The sequence below is a fragment of the Amblyraja radiata genome, chromosome 1 (assembly GCF_010909765.2).
Source record: "Amblyraja radiata isolate CabotCenter1 chromosome 1, sAmbRad1.1.pri, whole genome shotgun sequence".
Classification (NCBI taxonomy): domain Eukaryota; kingdom Metazoa; phylum Chordata; class Chondrichthyes; order Rajiformes; family Rajidae; genus Amblyraja; species Amblyraja radiata.
In genome coordinates, this window is record NC_045956.1 from 32,875,854 (window position 1) to 32,893,582 (window position 17,729).

At 47.5% G+C, this 17,729-nt stretch overlaps 1 protein-coding gene across 3 annotated transcripts in view; it reads right to left on the minus strand.

Annotated features, from left to right (window-relative positions):
• Nucleotides 1–17,729, minus strand: part of LOC116972453 (serine/threonine-protein phosphatase 2B catalytic subunit alpha isoform-like) — a 331,076-nt gene that overhangs the window by 71,166 nt on the left and 242,181 nt on the right. For all 3 annotated transcript variants that reach the window (XM_033020185.1, XM_033020193.1, XM_033020176.1), the window contains 2 exons: nt 14,989–15,100; nt 2,194–2,339 (listed from right to left, as the gene is read on the minus strand). In XM_033020185.1, the coding sequence (XP_032876076.1) occupies nt 2,194–2,339; nt 14,989–15,100 (258 nt within the window). The remainder of the gene's footprint in view (nt 1–2,193; nt 2,340–14,988; nt 15,101–17,729) is intronic.

Here is a 17,729-nt window from a genome sequence, read left to right on the forward strand (position 1 = left end):
GCGCCACCGTGCCGCATACTATGGGCCATAAGGGGTGGCGCAGCGGTTGAGTTGCTGCCTTACAGTTCCAGAGACCCAGGTTGGATCCTGACCTCAAGTGCAGTCTGTACGGAGTTCGTACGTTCTCCCCGTGACCTGCGTGGGTTTTCTCTGGGATCTCCGGTTTCTTCCCACACTCCAAAGATGTTCGGGTTTGTAGGTTAATTGGCTTGGTTTAATTGTAAATTGTCCCTGGTGTGTAGAGGTTGGTGGTCGGCGCAGACTCAGTGGGCCAAAGGGCTTGTTTCTGCACTATATCTCGAAACTAAACTACAGTGCCCTCTCCCATAATGTTAGGGATAAAGACTCATCATTTATTTATTTGCCTCTGTACAATAAATGGACAAGGGGACCATGCATCTTTGGGTCCCACGTCTGTGGGGGGATGTATTAGCATTCAGGTGTGTCCAGAGGAGGTTTACAAGAATGATCCTGGGATTGACATATAATGAGTGTTTGACGGCACTGTGGTTTAGAAGGATGAGCGGCTGTTTTGGAGGATGAGGGGACACCTCATTGAAACTTACTGAATAGTGAAAGGCCTGGATAGAGTGGATGTGGAGAGGATGTTTCCACTAGTGGGAGAGTCTAGGTCCAGAGGCAATAGCCTCAGAATTAAAATGACGTACCTTTAGAAAGAAGATGAGGAGGAATTTATTTCTCTGGGTGCTCCGGTTTCCTCCCGCATCTCAAAGACATGCAAGTTTGCAGGTTAAATGTCTTCTGTAAATTGTCCCCAGTATGAGTGATAGTCCTAGTGTATATGTGGATGAGAAAGTGGGATAACATGCATCTAGTGTACGGGGAGATCGCTGGTTGGCACCGACTCGGTGGGGCAAAGGGCGTTTTTCCGCACTGTATCTCTAAACTAAACTAAACACTGGTGTAGGAAGGAACTGCAGATGCTGGTTTACACCGAAGATAGACCCAAAGTGCTGGAGTAACTCAGCGGGTCAGGCAGCATCTCTGGAGAGAAGGAATGGGTGACACTTTGGGTTGAGACCCTTTTTCAGATTGAGAGTCAGGAGAGAGGGAGACACAGAGATAAGGAAGTGTAAGGTGTGATAATGAGACATCATGCAAAATGTAGAATAGATCATTGTTAGTTTTGAGGTGGCAACGAAGCATACAGAGCAAAAAATGTAAGACTGGTTGGAGAACTAGGATGGGGGAGGGATGGAGAGAGAGGGAAAGACTTGAAATCAATATTCATACCGCTAGGGTGTAAGTTACTCATGCAAAATATGAGGTGCTGTTCCTCCAATTTGCGCTGGGCCTCACTCTGACAGTGGAGGAGGCCCAGGACAGAAAGGTCAGTGTGGGAATGGGAGGGGGAGTTGAAGTGTTGAGCAACCGGGAGATCAGGTAGGTTTAGGCAGACTGAGCGGAGCTGTTCAGCGAAACGATGGTCTCGCCAAGATACAGAAGCTGACACCTGGAACAGCGGATACAGTAGACGAGGTTGGAGGAGGTGCAAGTGAACTTCTGCCCCACCTGAAAAGACTGTCGGGGTCCTTGGACAGAGTCGAGGGGGGAGGTAAAGGGACAGGTGTTGCATCTCCTGCAGTTGCAGGGGAAGGTACCTGGGGAGGGGGTGGTTTGGGTGGGAAGGGACGAGTTCCGGAGGGAACGGTCTCTGCAGAAAGCGCAAGGGGGTGGAGATGGGAAGATGTGGCTAGTAGTGGGATCCCGTTGGAGGTGGCGAAAATGTTGGAGGATTATGTGCTGTATGCGACGGCTGATGGGGTGAAAGGTGAGGACTAGGGGGACTGTCCCTGTTGCGACTGGGGGGAGAGCGAGCAAGGGCGGAGCTGCGGGGTACCGAGGAGATCCTAATGAGGGCCTCATCTGTGGTGGGAGAGGGGAACCCCTGTTCCCTAAAGAATCCCTCCGATGTCCTGGTATGGAACACCTCATCTTGGACGCAGAAAATAAACACTGGCCCAGTTCTGGAACTCCCCACCCATCGGTGCGGTTCAGCTGAAGAGCTGCAGTGGCTGGAGGCACAACTCATCAGATCACCAACCTCGAGAGCTCGGTGGTGTCCGTGAGAGAATTAAAATCCCAACTTGCAGTTACTGCATTTTACAGAAGCTGCTCAAGTGAGGAAGGAACCGCTGGTCACTTGCAGGGTGAGCTGATACATCCTCTTACCTTCTTGATGTCATCTAAGTTGTTGACTTCTGGGGAGAGGCCACCGTGTACACACAGGAACTGCTGGTTCATGAGAGCAGCCAAAGGCAGGCAATCAAAAGCATCCATGCACGCATCGTATATTCGCTCCGAATATTTAATTTTACCTAGAGCAGAGAAGCAAATGTTTAGACGGGAGATTTACGCCCAACTGCAAATGAAGTTAAACACGGCCAATTCCCCTGGGGCAATGTAATTCAGACTTGTCCGCATCTTTGGTCAATGGGAAGCCCAAGCTACACTGAACCGCCCGTCGGCGTTCCCCAAGAGCCACGAGAAAGATCGTCAACAGGTCTCTGAAAAATTCCACGGCTCTGGCCTCAATGATGGAAGCCAAGCCCCCCGTGCTTTTATAACCAACACACCACCACTGGAGAGACAGAGCTCTGGAGTAACTCAGCGGGTGAGGCAACATCTCTGGAGAACATGGATAGATGACAGGGTACACAAAAATGCTGGAGAAACTCAGCGGGTGCAGCAGCATCTATGGAGCGAAGGAGATAGGTAACGTTTCGGGCCGAAACCCTTCCTGAGACTGAAGAAGGGTTTCAGCCCGAAACGTTACCTATCTCCTTCGCTCTATAGATGCTGCTGCACCCGCTGAGTTTCTCCAGCATTTCTGTGTATCTTTGATTTTCCAGCATCTGCAGTTCCTTCTTGAACACCATGGATAGATGACAGGTCAGGACGTTTCTTCAGACCCGAAACATCATGTATTACTTTTTCTCAACAGATGCTGCCTGACCCGCTGAGTTACTCCAGCACTCTGTGTCCATTTTGGGAAGAAATATTTTTTGGGTGATGGAACCTTCGGCCCAACTCGTCCATACTGACGTTTGGCCCATATCCCTCTCAACGTTATCTTTGTTTCTACATGGCTCGACTGGAGATTCATAGCTCAGTCTCCACACCATCAGCTCCACACAGAGGCAGAGGAGAAGGTGTAGAAGGCTGATACCGAGCCAAGAAGGACGAAACAGGATGAAAAGTGGCTGTGGCGTTGCCTCAGAAGGGTATTTAAAATGTCAGGAGGGATAGAGAGAGCAAGTATAGAGACAAAAGGAGAGCAAAACCAAACGGCATAATAGATACAGCATGTTCCCCAACAATCTTCACCAACTTCTACAGATTCATGTGATAAGAGCAGAATTAAGTCTACTCCGCCATTCAAACATGGCTGATCTATCTTTCCCTCTCAATCCCATTCTCCTACCTATTCCCCGTAACCCGACACCCATACTTATCAAGAATCTATCTGCCTCTGCCTTAATAATATCCAGAGAAGGCCACAACAACCTTGTGATGAGCCGTAAAGAGCATTTTATCGGGATGCATCACAGCATGGTTTGGGAACAGCTCCATCCAAGACCGCAAGAAATTGCAGAGAATTGTGGAACGCAGCCCAGACCAACCTCACTTCCATTGACTCCATTTGTACCTCACGCTGCCTCAGCAAGGCCAGCAGTATCATCAAGGACCAGTCCCACCCCGGTCACTCCCTCTTCTCCCCTCGCCCATCAGGCAAGAGGTACAGAAGTGTGAAAACGCACACCTCCAGATTCAGGGACAGTTTCTTCCCAGCTGTTATCAGGCAACTATCACCAACTAGAGAGCGGTCCTGAACTTCTATCTACCTCATTGGAGACTCTCGGACAATCTTTAATCAGACTTTGCCTTGCACTACATGTTGTATGTTGCCTTGCCTTGCACTATGTTGCCTTGCACTACATGTCACAGTTTAAGGATAAGGGGGAAATCTTTTAGGACCGAGATGAGGAAAACATTTTTCACACAGAGGGTGGTGAATCTCTGGAATTCTCTGCCACAGAAGGTAGTTGAGGCCAGTTCATTGGCTATATTTAAGAGGGAGTTAGATGTGGCCCTTGTGGCTAAAGGGATCAGGGGGTATGGAGAGAAGGCAGGTACAGGATACTGAGTTGGATGATCAGCCATGATCATATTGAATGGCGGTGCAGGCTCGAAGGGCCGAATGGCCTACTCCTGCACCTATTTTCTATGTAATCTATGTATCCATTATCTGTACACTGTGGACGGCTTGATTGTAATCATGTGTAATCCTTTCTTTGACCAGATAGCACGCAAGAAAAGCTTTTCACTGTACCTCAGTACACGTGGACAACATGCGGCAATAACCAACTAGAGAGCGGGCCTGATCCCACCTACATCATTGGAGACCCTTGCACTATCTTTAATCGGACATTATCTTGCACTGAACGTTATTCCCTTAATTCTGTATCTGTACACTGTGGGCGGCTTGATTGTACTCATGTATATTCTTTCTGCTGACTGGATACCACGCAACAAAAAAGCTTATCACTGCACCTCGGTGCAAGTGACGATAAACTAAACTAAATAAGTTAAACGAATGAACTAAAAGTACCCAGCTCTGCTTTATAAAGCTATCATATAGATCTACATATAGATTGGGTGAATCAAATTGGCAGGGGTGCTGAGGAAGAGGATTTCTTGGAATGTATGCGGGATAGTTATCTAAATCAACATGTAGAGGAACAAACGAGAGAGCAGGCTATTTTAGACTGGGTATTGAGTAATGAGGAAGGGTTAATTAGCAGTCTTGTTGTACGTGCCCCCTTGGGCAAGAGTGACCATAATATGGTTGAGTTTTTCATTAGGATGGAGAGTGACATTGTTAATTCAGAAACAATGGTTCTGAACTTAAAGAAAGGTAACTTTGAGGGTATGAGACGTGAATTGGCCAAGATTGACTGGCAATTAATTCTAAAAGGGTTGACGGTGGATATGAATGGACATTTAAAGACTGCATGGATGAACTACAAAAATTGTTCATCCCAGTTTGGCAAAAGAATAAATCAGGGAAGGTAGTGCATCCGTGGATAACAAGGGAAATCAGGGATAGTATCAAAGCGAAGGGTGATGCGTACAAATTAGCCAGAAAAAGCAGCATACCAGAGGACTGGGAGAAATTCAGAGACCGGCAGAGGAGGACAAAGGGCTTAATTAGGAAAGGAAAAATAGATTATGAAAGAAAACTGGCAGGGAACATAAAGACTGACTGCAAAAGTTTTTATAGATATGTGAAAAGAAAGAGATTAGTTAAAACAAATGTAGGTCCCTTGCAGTCAGAAACAGGTGAGTTGGTCATGGGGAACAAGGATATGGCGGACCAATTGAATAACTACTTTGGTTCCGTCTTCACTAAGACACTTCACTAAGACAATCTGCCGGAAATAGCAGGGGACCGCGGGTCAAAGGAGTTGGAGGAATTGAGTGAAATCCAGGTTAGTCTAGCGTGTCCAAACTTTTTTCACACTGAGAGTGGTGAATCTCTGGAACTCTCTGCCACAGAGGGTATTTGAGGCCAGTTCATTGGCTATATTTAAGAGGGAGTTAGATGTGGCCCTTGTGGCTAAAGGGATCAGAGGGTATGGAGAGAAGGCAGGTACGGGATACTGAGTTGGATGATCAGCCATGATCATATTGAATGGCGGTGCAGGCTCGAAGGGCTGAATGGCCTACTCCTGCACCTAATTTCTATGTTTCTATCATTACCACCCCCAGCTATGCCTTTGAGATGCCAACTACTCACTGGAATAAAAATGTCCTTCATGACATTTCTGGTTTTATTGCCAATCTTCATGCTATCTCCCTTCGTGCTTGCCCCTTCTGCAAACAGGAACACTTATCAATTACCTTTCTATCCTTCAGAATTTAAAACAGCTTCATTAGATTGCTTAAAAATTGAGCTTTTGTATTTTCTCTACCCTTACAATTCCTAATTAGGAAGGACATCCTTGCTATTGAGGCGGTGCAGCGTAGGTTCACGAGGTTAATCCCCGGGATGGCGGGACTGTCATGTGCGGAAAGATTGGAAAACCTGGGCTGGAGTTTAGCAGGATGAGAGGGGATCTTGACGAAACGTATGAAATTATAAAAGGACTGGACAAGCTAGGTGCATGAAAAATATTCCCAGAACCAGGGGCCACAGTCTAAGAATAATGGGGAGGCCATTTAAAACTGAGATGAGAAAAAAAAAATTTCACCCAGAATTTGTGGAATTCTCTGCCACAGAAGGCAGTGGAGGCCAATTCACTGGATGAATTTAAAAGAGATTTAGATAGAGCTCTAGGGGCTAGCGGAGTCAAGCGATATGGGGAGAAGGCAGGCACGGGGTACTGATTGTGGATGATCAGCCATGATCACAATGAATGGCGGTGCGGGCTCGAAGGGCTGAATGGCCTCCTCCTGCATCTATGTTTCTATGTTAATTATATCAGGCTATCCAACCAGCTTCTGGACAGGAGAGCACACCCACCAAGCCTCCTTCTCCACCCTAGCTGCCTGCAACACTACTTTAAGGGGGACTATGTACCTGTACTCCTAGATCCCTCTGCTCTACAACACTCCCCAGAGCCCAGCCGCTCAGTCTTGTATTTAAATGCTGCAGTTGCCCTTACATGGTTTAACCAAGCATTTATATTCCTGTTATCTAATCTCCACCCTTGTACTCCAGTGCCATATATATAGTAGATTGGATGTGGAGAGGCCTAGATAGTGGAAATGAAGAGGATGTTTCCACTAGTGGGGGAGTCCAGGACCAGAGGCCATGGCCTCAGAATAAAAGGATGGACCTTTAGAATGGAGAAGAGAAGGAATGTCTTTAGCCAGAGGGTGGTGAATCTGTGGAATTCATTGCCACAGACGGCCGTGGAGGGCGTCATTATGTATCTTTAAAGCGGAGATTGACGGGTACTTGATTAGTACGGGCGTCAAAGATTATGGGGAGAATAATAATAATAATAATAATAATAATAATAATAATAATGATAATAATAATAATAATAATAATAATAATAATAATATTAATATCTTTTATTGTCATTGCACGTCAGTGCAACGAGATTTAGTGTGCAGCTCCACTGATGTACAAGAAAGGTAAATAAATACAATACATAAATAAGCAAGCTGAATTGATTGACGTGACCATCTGAGGGAGACTGTCCAAAGGGGGTGAGTGGGGGGGCACTCATTAGGGCCGGTTCAGAGCCGCTATAGCTCTTGGGATAAAACTGTTCCTGAGTCTGGAGGTTCGGGCGTAGAAGGCCTTGTAACGTCTGCCGGAGGGAAGTAGTTGAAACAGACCGTGGCAGGGGTGTGATGAGTCCTTATGGATGCTGAGGATGCTGAAGGCAGGAGAATGGGGTTGAGAGGGAGAGATAGATCAGCCATGATCGAATGGTGGAGTAGACTTGATGGGCCGAATGGCCTAATTCTACTCCAAAGTCTTATGTCCTAATATGCAGGGCAGCAATTCATTCCCATGCCATGCACAGCATGTTTACGTCGCTCAGCCTCATTAGACTTGTATATCGTCAACAAAGCACTGTCAATTTTAGATCTGAAGGGAAGAGCCCTCACATTTGGTGCCACTAACATCCATCTGTCACTGTTTGGGGCATTTAATCAATCTATTCATCTCTGTTACACTGCTTGCATTTTTCCTGTTTGATTCTTCGTCCATTTGAGCATTTTTTCTCTCTCCCTGCTTAGAATTCAACTGGTTCAATTCCTGTTTTTAAAGAACGAGCAAGCCGTCGAATACATCAGCTTTCACTGTCCTTGGTAAATTGGCAAGTCGCAAGCAAAACATTCAGTAATGACAGAGTACCACTGAATTCCCAGGCGTCTGTGCTAAGAACACGCACAGATTAATGACTTGGGTGTACACTATGGCATGTCACACCGGGACAGGACTAACATGGTCAATGGTAAAGCCCTGGAGAGTACTGTCAGGTGGACAGGGTGGTGAATAGACAATAGACAAGAGGTGCAGGAGTAGGCCATTCGGCCCTTCGAGCCAGCACCGCCATTCAATGTGATCATGGCTGATCATCCCCAATCAGTACCCCGTTCCTCCCTTCACCCCATATCCCCTGACTCCGCTATCTTTAAGAGCCCTATCTAGCTCTCTCTTGAAAGTATCCAGAGAACCGGCCTCCACCGCCCTCTGAGGCAGAGAATTCCACAGACTGACAACTCTCTGTGAGAAAAAGTGTTTCCTCGTCTCCGTTCTAAATGGCTTATCCCTTATTCTTAAACTGTGGCCCCTGGTTCTGGACTCCCTCAACATCGAGAACATGTTTCCTGCCTCTAGCGTGTCCAAACCCTTAATAATCTTAGATGTTTCAATAAGATCCCTCTCATCCTTCTAAACTCCAGAGTGTACAAGCCCAGCCGCTCCATTCTCTCAGCATATGACAGTTCCGCCATCCCGGGAATTAACCTTGTAGCTATACCTTCATTACGAAATGTATAGAGTATAAATGTTAGGACATCTTGTTGCAGCTGTACAAGTCGTCGGTGAGACCACACTTGAAGGACTGAGTGCAGTTCTGGTCGCCCAGCCACACGACGGATGTCATTCAGATGGGAAGGGGGCAGAAGAGATTCACCAGTCTGAAGAACGGTCTGGACCCGAAACGTCACATATTCCTTTTCTCCAGAGCTGCTGCCTGACCCGCTGAGTTACTCCAGGTTTTTTGTGAGTATCTTCACCAGGATGTTACATGGGTTTTTGAGCTTGAGTTACAGGGAGAGGTTAGATAGGCTGGGACTTTTTCTCTTGGAGTGTAGGAGGCTGTATTGAGCAGTACAAGATCAAGAATGGTGGAGTAGGCTTGATGGGCCGAATGGGCCGAGGATAAAGTGAACGCTCACAGTCTTTTTCCCAGGGTAGAGGACTCTAAAACTAGAGGGCGCAGGCTTAAGGTGAGAGGGGAGCTGCCAGAGGAAGCTTAGAAGTGGATACTAAAGACCGAACGCTGAATATTCTCTATTGCTTTCTTGCATCCAGCCTCTTAATGTTTGGTTATTTACTCTTAATTTCCGATGAAAGTCAAAGGTTCACCACAACTTTGCACCAATTTTGATGAAAATGATCTTAATGCTTTGATTTATAGCGCAGCTGGTAGAGCTGCTGCCTCACAGCACCATAGATTCGGGTTCAAACCTGACCTCCTGTGCTGTCTATGTGGAGATTGCACGATCTGCCTGTGACCGCCTGGGTTTCCTCTGCATGCTCCGGCTTCATAAGGTCATATATGATAGGAGAATAATTAGGCCATTCGGCCCCCATCAAGTCTACTCCGCCACTCAATCATGGCTGATCTATCTCTCCCTCCCAACCCCATTCTCCCGCCTTCTCCCCATAACCCCTGACACCCGCACTGATCAAGAATCTATCTCTGCCTTAAAAGTATCCATTGACCTGACCTCCACAGCCGTCTGTGGCAAAGAATTCCACAGATTCACCACCCTCTAAATAAATTCCTCCTCATCTCCTTCCTAAAGGGACATCCTTTAATTCTGAAGCTATGCCCTCTGGTCCTAGACTCTTCCACTAGTGGAAACATCCTCTCCACATCCACTCTATCCAAGCCTTTCACTATTTGGTACGTTTTAATGAGGACCCCCCCCCCCCCCACCACCCCCTCCTCATCCTTCTAAACTCCAGCGAGTGCAGGCCCAGTACTGTCCAAAGCTCCCCCATGCCAAAGATATGTGGGTTTGTAGGTTAATTGCCCTCTGTAAATTGCCCTTAGCGTGTAGTGAGTGCCTCCACCACCACTCCTGGTAACACGTTCCAGGAGCCCACCACTCACTCACTCTGTAAAAAAAAACGTGTCCCGTACATCTCCTTCAAACTTTACCCCTCTCATCTGAAAGCTATGCCTTTTAGTCTTTGATATTTCCACACTAGGGACAAAGGTTCTGACTGTCTACCCTATCTGTGCCTCAACCTCCGATATTGAGACATAAAGGTTTACCCCTTGGATTTTGACCCGGATGGAACCCGGGTCTCTGGCACTGTAAGACAGCGGCAACTCTACCGCTGTGGCATCACTGATAGCACTGGCAGCTGCGGCTTCTGCTGCTGAGAGTGCCAGCTCACAACCCTCCCTCCTCAAGTCACTTTGCTTCTCCAGCTTTGACAATCTGCCTTTCTGGGCAGACTTTCGGCCACAATTCATCAGTAGAGTCAGTGCCAAGGTGATTCACCATTGCTGCCTGCTGCTGTTAGCGAACCTCTGGGGAATGCGCTGCAGAGATCGACAGACATACTCTTTAAGGAAGCGGCTGCACACCAGTTTGTTTCATTGTCGGTACGGTGGCGCAGCGGTAGAGTTGCTGCCTCACAGCGAAGACGTGCAGGTTTGTAGGTTCATTGGCTTGAGTAAAATTGTAAATTGTCCCCAGTGTGTAGGATAGTGCGAGTGTACAGGGTGATCGCTGGCCAGCACAGACTCGGTGGGCCGAAGGGCCTGTTTCCGTGCTGTATCTCTACAGTCAGCCGGGCAGAGAGCAAGAGGCAGAGGCAGGCAGCAGGTGCTTCACGTACACGTCTGCAACAAAGTACGCTGCCAAGAGTTTCTGAGAACGTGACTTGGCAGCAGAACAGGTAGTTCACACCACAGGGCTCCTGACAGCAGCTTGTATGTTCCAGGTCAAAGTCAGGCAGTATTGCTTCAGCGAAACATGGAGACAACGAAGAGTTTCCGCGCCATCGCATTCTTTCTGGTCCAAAATTGAGGAAATTCAGAGTGTCTCTGAGGATCCTCCAGTGCTTCTACTCAGCGGCTGTGGAAAGCATCTTGTCCAGAAATATCACGATTTGGTTTGGGAACTGCTCTGTCCAGGACAAGAAGGCTCTGCAGAGAGTAGTGCGTTCGGCCGAACGCACTATGCCGAACTTCACTCGCCCCTCCTCAGGACCTATACATCAGAAGGTGCAACTCCAGAGCCAATAAGATCATGGGAGACCCCTTTCACCCCTGCAACGGACTGTTCCAGCTGCTACGGTCAGGCAAACGCCTCCGTTGCCATGCTGTGAGAACGGAGAGGTTGAAAAGGAGTTTCTTCCCAGAGGCCATTAGGACTGTAAACTCCTACCTCACCAGGGACTAACTTTACTGTACCATTCTACTGCTTTTTTTTAATTGCTGTTTTTTTTCCTTTTTCCTTCCTCCCACAATATGTAATATGTAAAAGAATATGTGATTTTGTTCCATTCTGTTTGTAGTTTATTTGTTTGTTTGTTTTTTGCACAAAGTCCGCGAGCATTGCCACTTTTCATTTCACTGCACATCTCGTATGTGTGTGTGACAAATAAACTTGACTTGACTTGCAGTTTCCCAACTCTCAAAAGCTCTGAGCACAGGATAAACCTCACGGACAGCTGACACACCTCCGATGCCCGAGGTAGAAAATGCTTCACGATTAGGAGTCATAGAGAGCGTCATTGTCGTACAGTGTGTAGCCCAGCCCTTTGGCCCAACTTGCCCACAGCGACCAACATGCCCCATCTACACTAGTCACACTGCCTGCGCTAGGTCCACACCCCTCTAAACCTGTCCTATCCCTGTACCTGTCCAAATGTTTCATAGAGTCAGTTCTTAAGCATTGCGATGGAACCTGTCTTAACTACCTCCTCCACAGCTTGTTCCATACACCCACTACCTTTTGTGTAAAAAGATACCCCCCTCCAGGGTCTATGACATTTCTCTCCCCTCACATAAAACCTAAGTCCTCTGGTTCTCGATTCTCCTGCTCTGGGTAAATGACTCTCTGCGTTTACCTGATCTATTCCGCTCATGATTTTGTACACCTCTAATAAGATCACACCCTCATCCTCCTGCGCTCCAAGGAATAGAGTCCTAGCCTGCTCAACCTCTCACTATAGCTCAGGCCCTTGAGTCCTGGCAGCATCTTTGTAAATCTTCTCTGCGCCCTCTCCAGCTTGACAGCACTTGCAAGCAGGCAACGCTCCAGCTCCCCGTCCCAACACACTTCTTCCACCTTTCATGGTCGTTCTCAGCGGCCGTTCTTTGCACTCACACACCAACCACTTTGCCAGCTGCAGAGGCAGACAGATGTGCTGCTTACAGCTGGACAAACAGCGGCAGAGGTGAACACAAGTGCGGCGGCAACAGTGGCTTTTGATTGCAGATCACACAAGGAATGGAAGATCAGAGAGCTTCTGTGGGAATTCAGCCATACATTACCAGTTGGTGCAAGCTGTCATTTTCCCATTGCCTGCACGGCACAACATGTGAATGTCACAAGCTCTTGAAGTTAATTGGAATAGAAAAGCAATGCAGGACATGGTGCCTATGCTGGCTCTGCGATCCTCGCTCAACTGCACACCATTGTTATCCCCCACAATGTAACACACCTGAAGCTCCAACAGGAAGCACCACGGCCTGCAGGGGGAGCAGCTGAGTCGGCCCTTGCTCGTAGCACCCGGGGGCCCGGCCTGTAGGGGGAGTCACCGAGCCGGCCCCTGCTTGTAGCACACGGTGGGGGGGCCCGGCCTGTAGGGGGAGTCACCGAGTCGGCCCCTGCTTGTAGCACACGGTGGGGGGCCCCGGCCTGTAGGGGGAGTCACCGAGTCGGCCCCTGCTCGTCCCCTGAAGACCAGAGACCGGGAGGATGGAGCCGGTGATGACAGACGTGACGGGCGAGGAACGAGGCCGGTGGGAGAGGAGAGGGAACCGGGGTCTGGCCTAACGCACCGTCCAGGTCAGCTGTGGGAGGAACCCCGGGGAACAAAGGTAGACGGGTGAGGAGAGGGACGTGGGTTCACTGGACGATCCACACGTCCAAGGAAGGCGACGGCTGGAGGCCGTGCAGCAGCCTGGGGCTCGCCTGGAACGGGCACCGCTCATAACAACTAGAGCACGGACTGGACTTGGAAAATGGTGCCAAAACATGGCGTCTCTTGCATGCGGGATCCGTGGACTATTTCTGTACACTTGCTAATCGGGGATGTGCTTGGGTACAGCAATACTCTACTGGACTGTAGGTACGAACATTATTTCACTGTGTCTTAACACTTTGCACATGACAATAAAGCACCATTTTATCATTGAGAGAATGATTTGCCAATTGTTTTTAATCTGCCCCCATCCCCATGGGCTAATAATCCTCTCTGCACTGGAAACACACCTCCTCATTTACTCCATCAAAATCATTAGAGATTAATCATTAGTAATGTTGAACACCACCAAATCTCTGCTAATTCCTAATTCAGGAGGGTAAAGCAGGGGATCCACAACCCGTGTTCATCGAGGGGACGGGGGTGAAGAGGGTCAGCAGCGTAAGGTTCAACTCTGAAGATCTCTCCGAGACCCAGCACATCATTGCAATCTCAAAGGAAGATCACCAACATCTCTACTTCCTAAGAATTCTAAAGAGAGTTGGTTTTTCGACAAATACTCTATTGAACTTCCACCGGTGGTTTGGTAGAGAGTACACTGACTGGTTGCACCATGGCCTGGTTCAGTAACTCAAATGCCTGGCAACGAAGGAGGCTAGAGAGCGGTGGACGCTGCCTGGTCCATCACGGGTACTGACCTCCCCACCATCAGAAAGGCAGCCAGCATCATCAGAGACCCACACCACCCTGGCCACGCTCTCATCTCACTGCTACCATCGTGAAGGTACAGGAGCCTGAAAACTGTGACCTCCAGGTTCAAGAACAGCTTCTTCCCAACAACCATCGGGCTCTTGAGCACTGCCCAACAAACCTCAGCAACTGTGATCTTCTATGGACTGTGTCTGTGGTTGCACTATCGACTTCAGTGTTGCACTATTATGGTTATTTAATATTACAGTTATTAATTGATTGTATGTTTGATTGATACGCATTATCTGTGCGTTGTTATGTTTACAGGCTTGTTACTTGCAGCAAGAAAGGATTTCATTATTCCGTTGTTGGTACACATGACAATTAAACACTTGTGACTCTTGAAATCGCCCCTGAACATTGTCTGGCCCAACTTAAAAAGTCAAGAATGAGTTGACGCATCAGGGGCCGCGCGGAGGCCTATAGAGAAGCTGCTGCCTCACAGCGTCAGAGACCCAGGTCCCATCCTCACCTCGGGTGTTGTCTGTGTGGAGTTGGTACGTTCTGCCTCCGGATGCTCCGGTTTCCTCCCACATCTCAAAGACGTACAGGTTTGTAGGTTAGTAAATTGGCTTCTGTAAATTGCGCCTTGTGTGTAGGGAGTGGATGAGAAAGTGGGATAACATAGAACTAGTGTGAACGGGTGACTAATGGTCGACATGGACTCGGTGGGCCGAAGGGCCTGTTTCCATGCTGTCTCCATGGCATCTCTAAACTCTATATGTTTAATTGTCATATGTACCAAAAGCAGAACAATGAAACTCTTATCTGCAGCATCATCATAACAGGCCTGTAAACACAGTACACATAGAGAATATGTAGTCATACATCATAGACACAGGCCCTTCAGCCCAACTTGCCCACACCGACCAACATGTCCCAGCTACACTAGTCCCACCTGCCCACATTTGGTCCATATCCCTCCAAACCTGTCCTATCCATGTACCTGTCGAACTGTTTCTTAAATGTTGGGATAGTCCCAGCCTCAACTACCTCCTTTGGCAGCTTGTTCCATACACCCACCGTGAAATGGTGTGAAAAAGTTACCCCTCAGATTCCTGTTACATCTTTTCCCCTTCAACTTACAGAAAAATAAATAAATAAATAAAAACACATCATGAAATCTGACATTGCTATCACGACTCTGTTTTAAAGCCGCCTCAAGCAGGCCCAGAACATGACACTGGTCTAATCAATAACATGAAGGTTTACCTTGCGACACTGCCCATTAGTGGTGGGTCAGTACAGCAGCATCAAGGTAACACACACACAACAGAACAATCCATACTCACATTCCTGCTTAAAGGTGAAATACTCCGTCAAATGCCGACACTCGTGATTCCCGCGAAGGAGAAACAACGTTTTTGGATACAGGATTTTCAAGGCCCAGAGGTATAACACACACTGAAAGACAAACAGAGTCTCCGAGTCACAAACAAGGTCACCAGTGTAATGTGTACGCAAATGAGCTGAGACAGTGTGGCTTGGCAGAGAAAGCTGAATAACTCTTTACCTAGTGGGACACCTGTCAGGAATAATTGTGAACGGCGCGTGGAGACACTGGCTCCAGCATTAATGGAGACAAATGAATGAATCCATCATCCATCTCAGACAGCGAACACACTCCTGTAAACCACAACCAGAGAGCAGTGCTGAACTACTATCTACCTCGTTGGTGACCCTCGGACTATCCTTGATCGGACTTTACTAGCTTTACTTTGCACTAAACGTTATTCCCCTTATCATGTACACTGTAAACGCCTCGATTTCAATCATGTCTTTCTGCATGTCTGTAACATGCAGGTACAGCAGGCAGTGAAGAAAGCGAATGGCATGTTGGCCTTTTATAACAAGAGAGTTGAGTATCGGAGCAAAGAGGTCCATCTGCAGTTGTACAGGGCCCTAGTGAGACCACACCTGGAGTATTGGTCCCCTAATTTGAGGAAGGGCATCCTTGCTATTGAGGGAGTGCAGCGTAGGTTTACAAGGTTAATTCCCGGGATGGCGGGACTGTCATATGCTGAGAGAATGGAGCGGCTGGGCTTGTGCAGTCTGGAGTTTAGAAGGATGAGAAGGGATCTTATTGAAACATATAAGATTGATAAGTGTTTGGACACGCTAGAGGCAGGAAACACGTTCCCGATGTTGGGGGAGTCCAGGACCAGGGGCCACAGTTTAAGAATAAGGGGTAAGCCATTTAGAACGGAGATGAGGAAACACTTTTTCACACAGAGAGTTGTGAGTCTGTAGAATTCTCTGCCTGAGAGGGCGGTGGAGGCAGGTTCTCTGCATACTTTCAAGAGAGAGCTAGATAGGGCTCTTAAAGATCGTGGAGTCAGGGGATATGGGGAGAAGGCAGGAACGGGGTACTGATTGGGAATGATCAGCCATGATCATATTGAATGCTGGCTCGAAGGGCCGAATGGCCTACTCCTGCACCTATTGTCTATTGTCTACTGCTGGCTGGATAGCACGCAACAAAAGCTTTACACTGTACCTCGGTACACATGACAATAAACTAAACTGAACTGCAATTGTTTTCATGCATCTAACTTGCATTTTGTAACCATCTTCCATTTAATTAGATGGGGAAAATAGAGTCATCGAGCAATGTAGCACGGAAACAGGCCACATCGGCCCTCTTGTCCATTTACTTTAGTTTAGTTTATTGTCACGTGTGCTGAGGTACAGTGAAAAACTTTTGTTGCGTGCTATCCAGTCAACGGAAAGACTGTACATGATTACAATCAAGCCGTCCACAGTGTACAGATACAGGATAAAGGGAATAACGTTTAGTGCAAGGTAAAGTCCAGTAAAGTACAATTAAAGATAGTCCTAGGCTCTCCAGTGCAGCAAATGGGAGGTCAGGACCGCTCTCTAGTTGGTGATAGGATGATTCAGTTGCCCGATAACAGCTGGGAAGAAACTGTCTGAACTGTCTTGCCTGATGGGAGAGGGGAGGGGAGGGAAAGTTCGAGGTGGGGGGGAGAGTGCCTGTGTCAACCAAGTTAACCTATTGGACTAGTTCCATTTATCTGCATTTGGCCCATGGCTCTCTAAGCCCCTCCTAACCATATATCTACACAAATGTCTTTTAAAAAGTCATAACTGTATCCGCCGCTATAGCTTCCTCTGGCAGCTCGTTCCAGATACGGACTACCCTCTGAGTGAAAAAAACTGTGGCGGTCCCTGTTAAAGCTCACCTTAAGCCTGTGCCCTCTCATTTGTGAATTCTCTATCCTGGGAAAAATATTGTCAATCACATAGAAAATAAAGTTTCCATGAGGACTACTTACATAAACAAAAGCTTTGCACTGTATCTTGGCACACGTGACAATATAGGTACAGACGTACCACCATATTCAGGGTCGTGGATTTTTCTTCCCAGCTGTTATCAGGCAACTGAACCATCCTACCACAAGCAGGGAGCGGTCCTGAACAACTCTCTACCTCTTTGTGGACCAATCTTGATCGGACTTTGCTGGCTCTACCTTGCACGAAACGTTAATCCCTTATCATGTATCTGTAAATGGCTCGTTTGTGATCATGTATTGTCTTTCTGTTGACTGGATAGCACACAACAAAATCTTTACACTACCTCGGTACACGTGACAATAAACTAAACTGAACTGAACTAATAAACTAAATTAAACTAAGCTAGTACCAGACGAAATAATGAAGCATTTAAACATTTAACGTTCCACAAAAACATCTTTGGCTGGTACTGGCCCTAACCTTCAATATTTTAATCCAGTGGAAAGTATACCTGATGAACTCAGTAAGGCCCAGGGATAGAGACACAAATTAATGAACGACCAGAGTAATGCCTCACTGATCACAAGCATTAATTCAGAGCTTCAAAGCCAGCTCCGTTTCTGAAAGGCATCATTTTAGTTGCCAAGGGCAACAAAGTCTTCCAACATTAAACAGCGGATTAACCCGACAACATTCGGCCAGCAGTCAGAGGGATCAATCTTAACAATGAACCCACATCGATGACATTCCTATGTTCTATGTTTCTCCCCCCAACTCA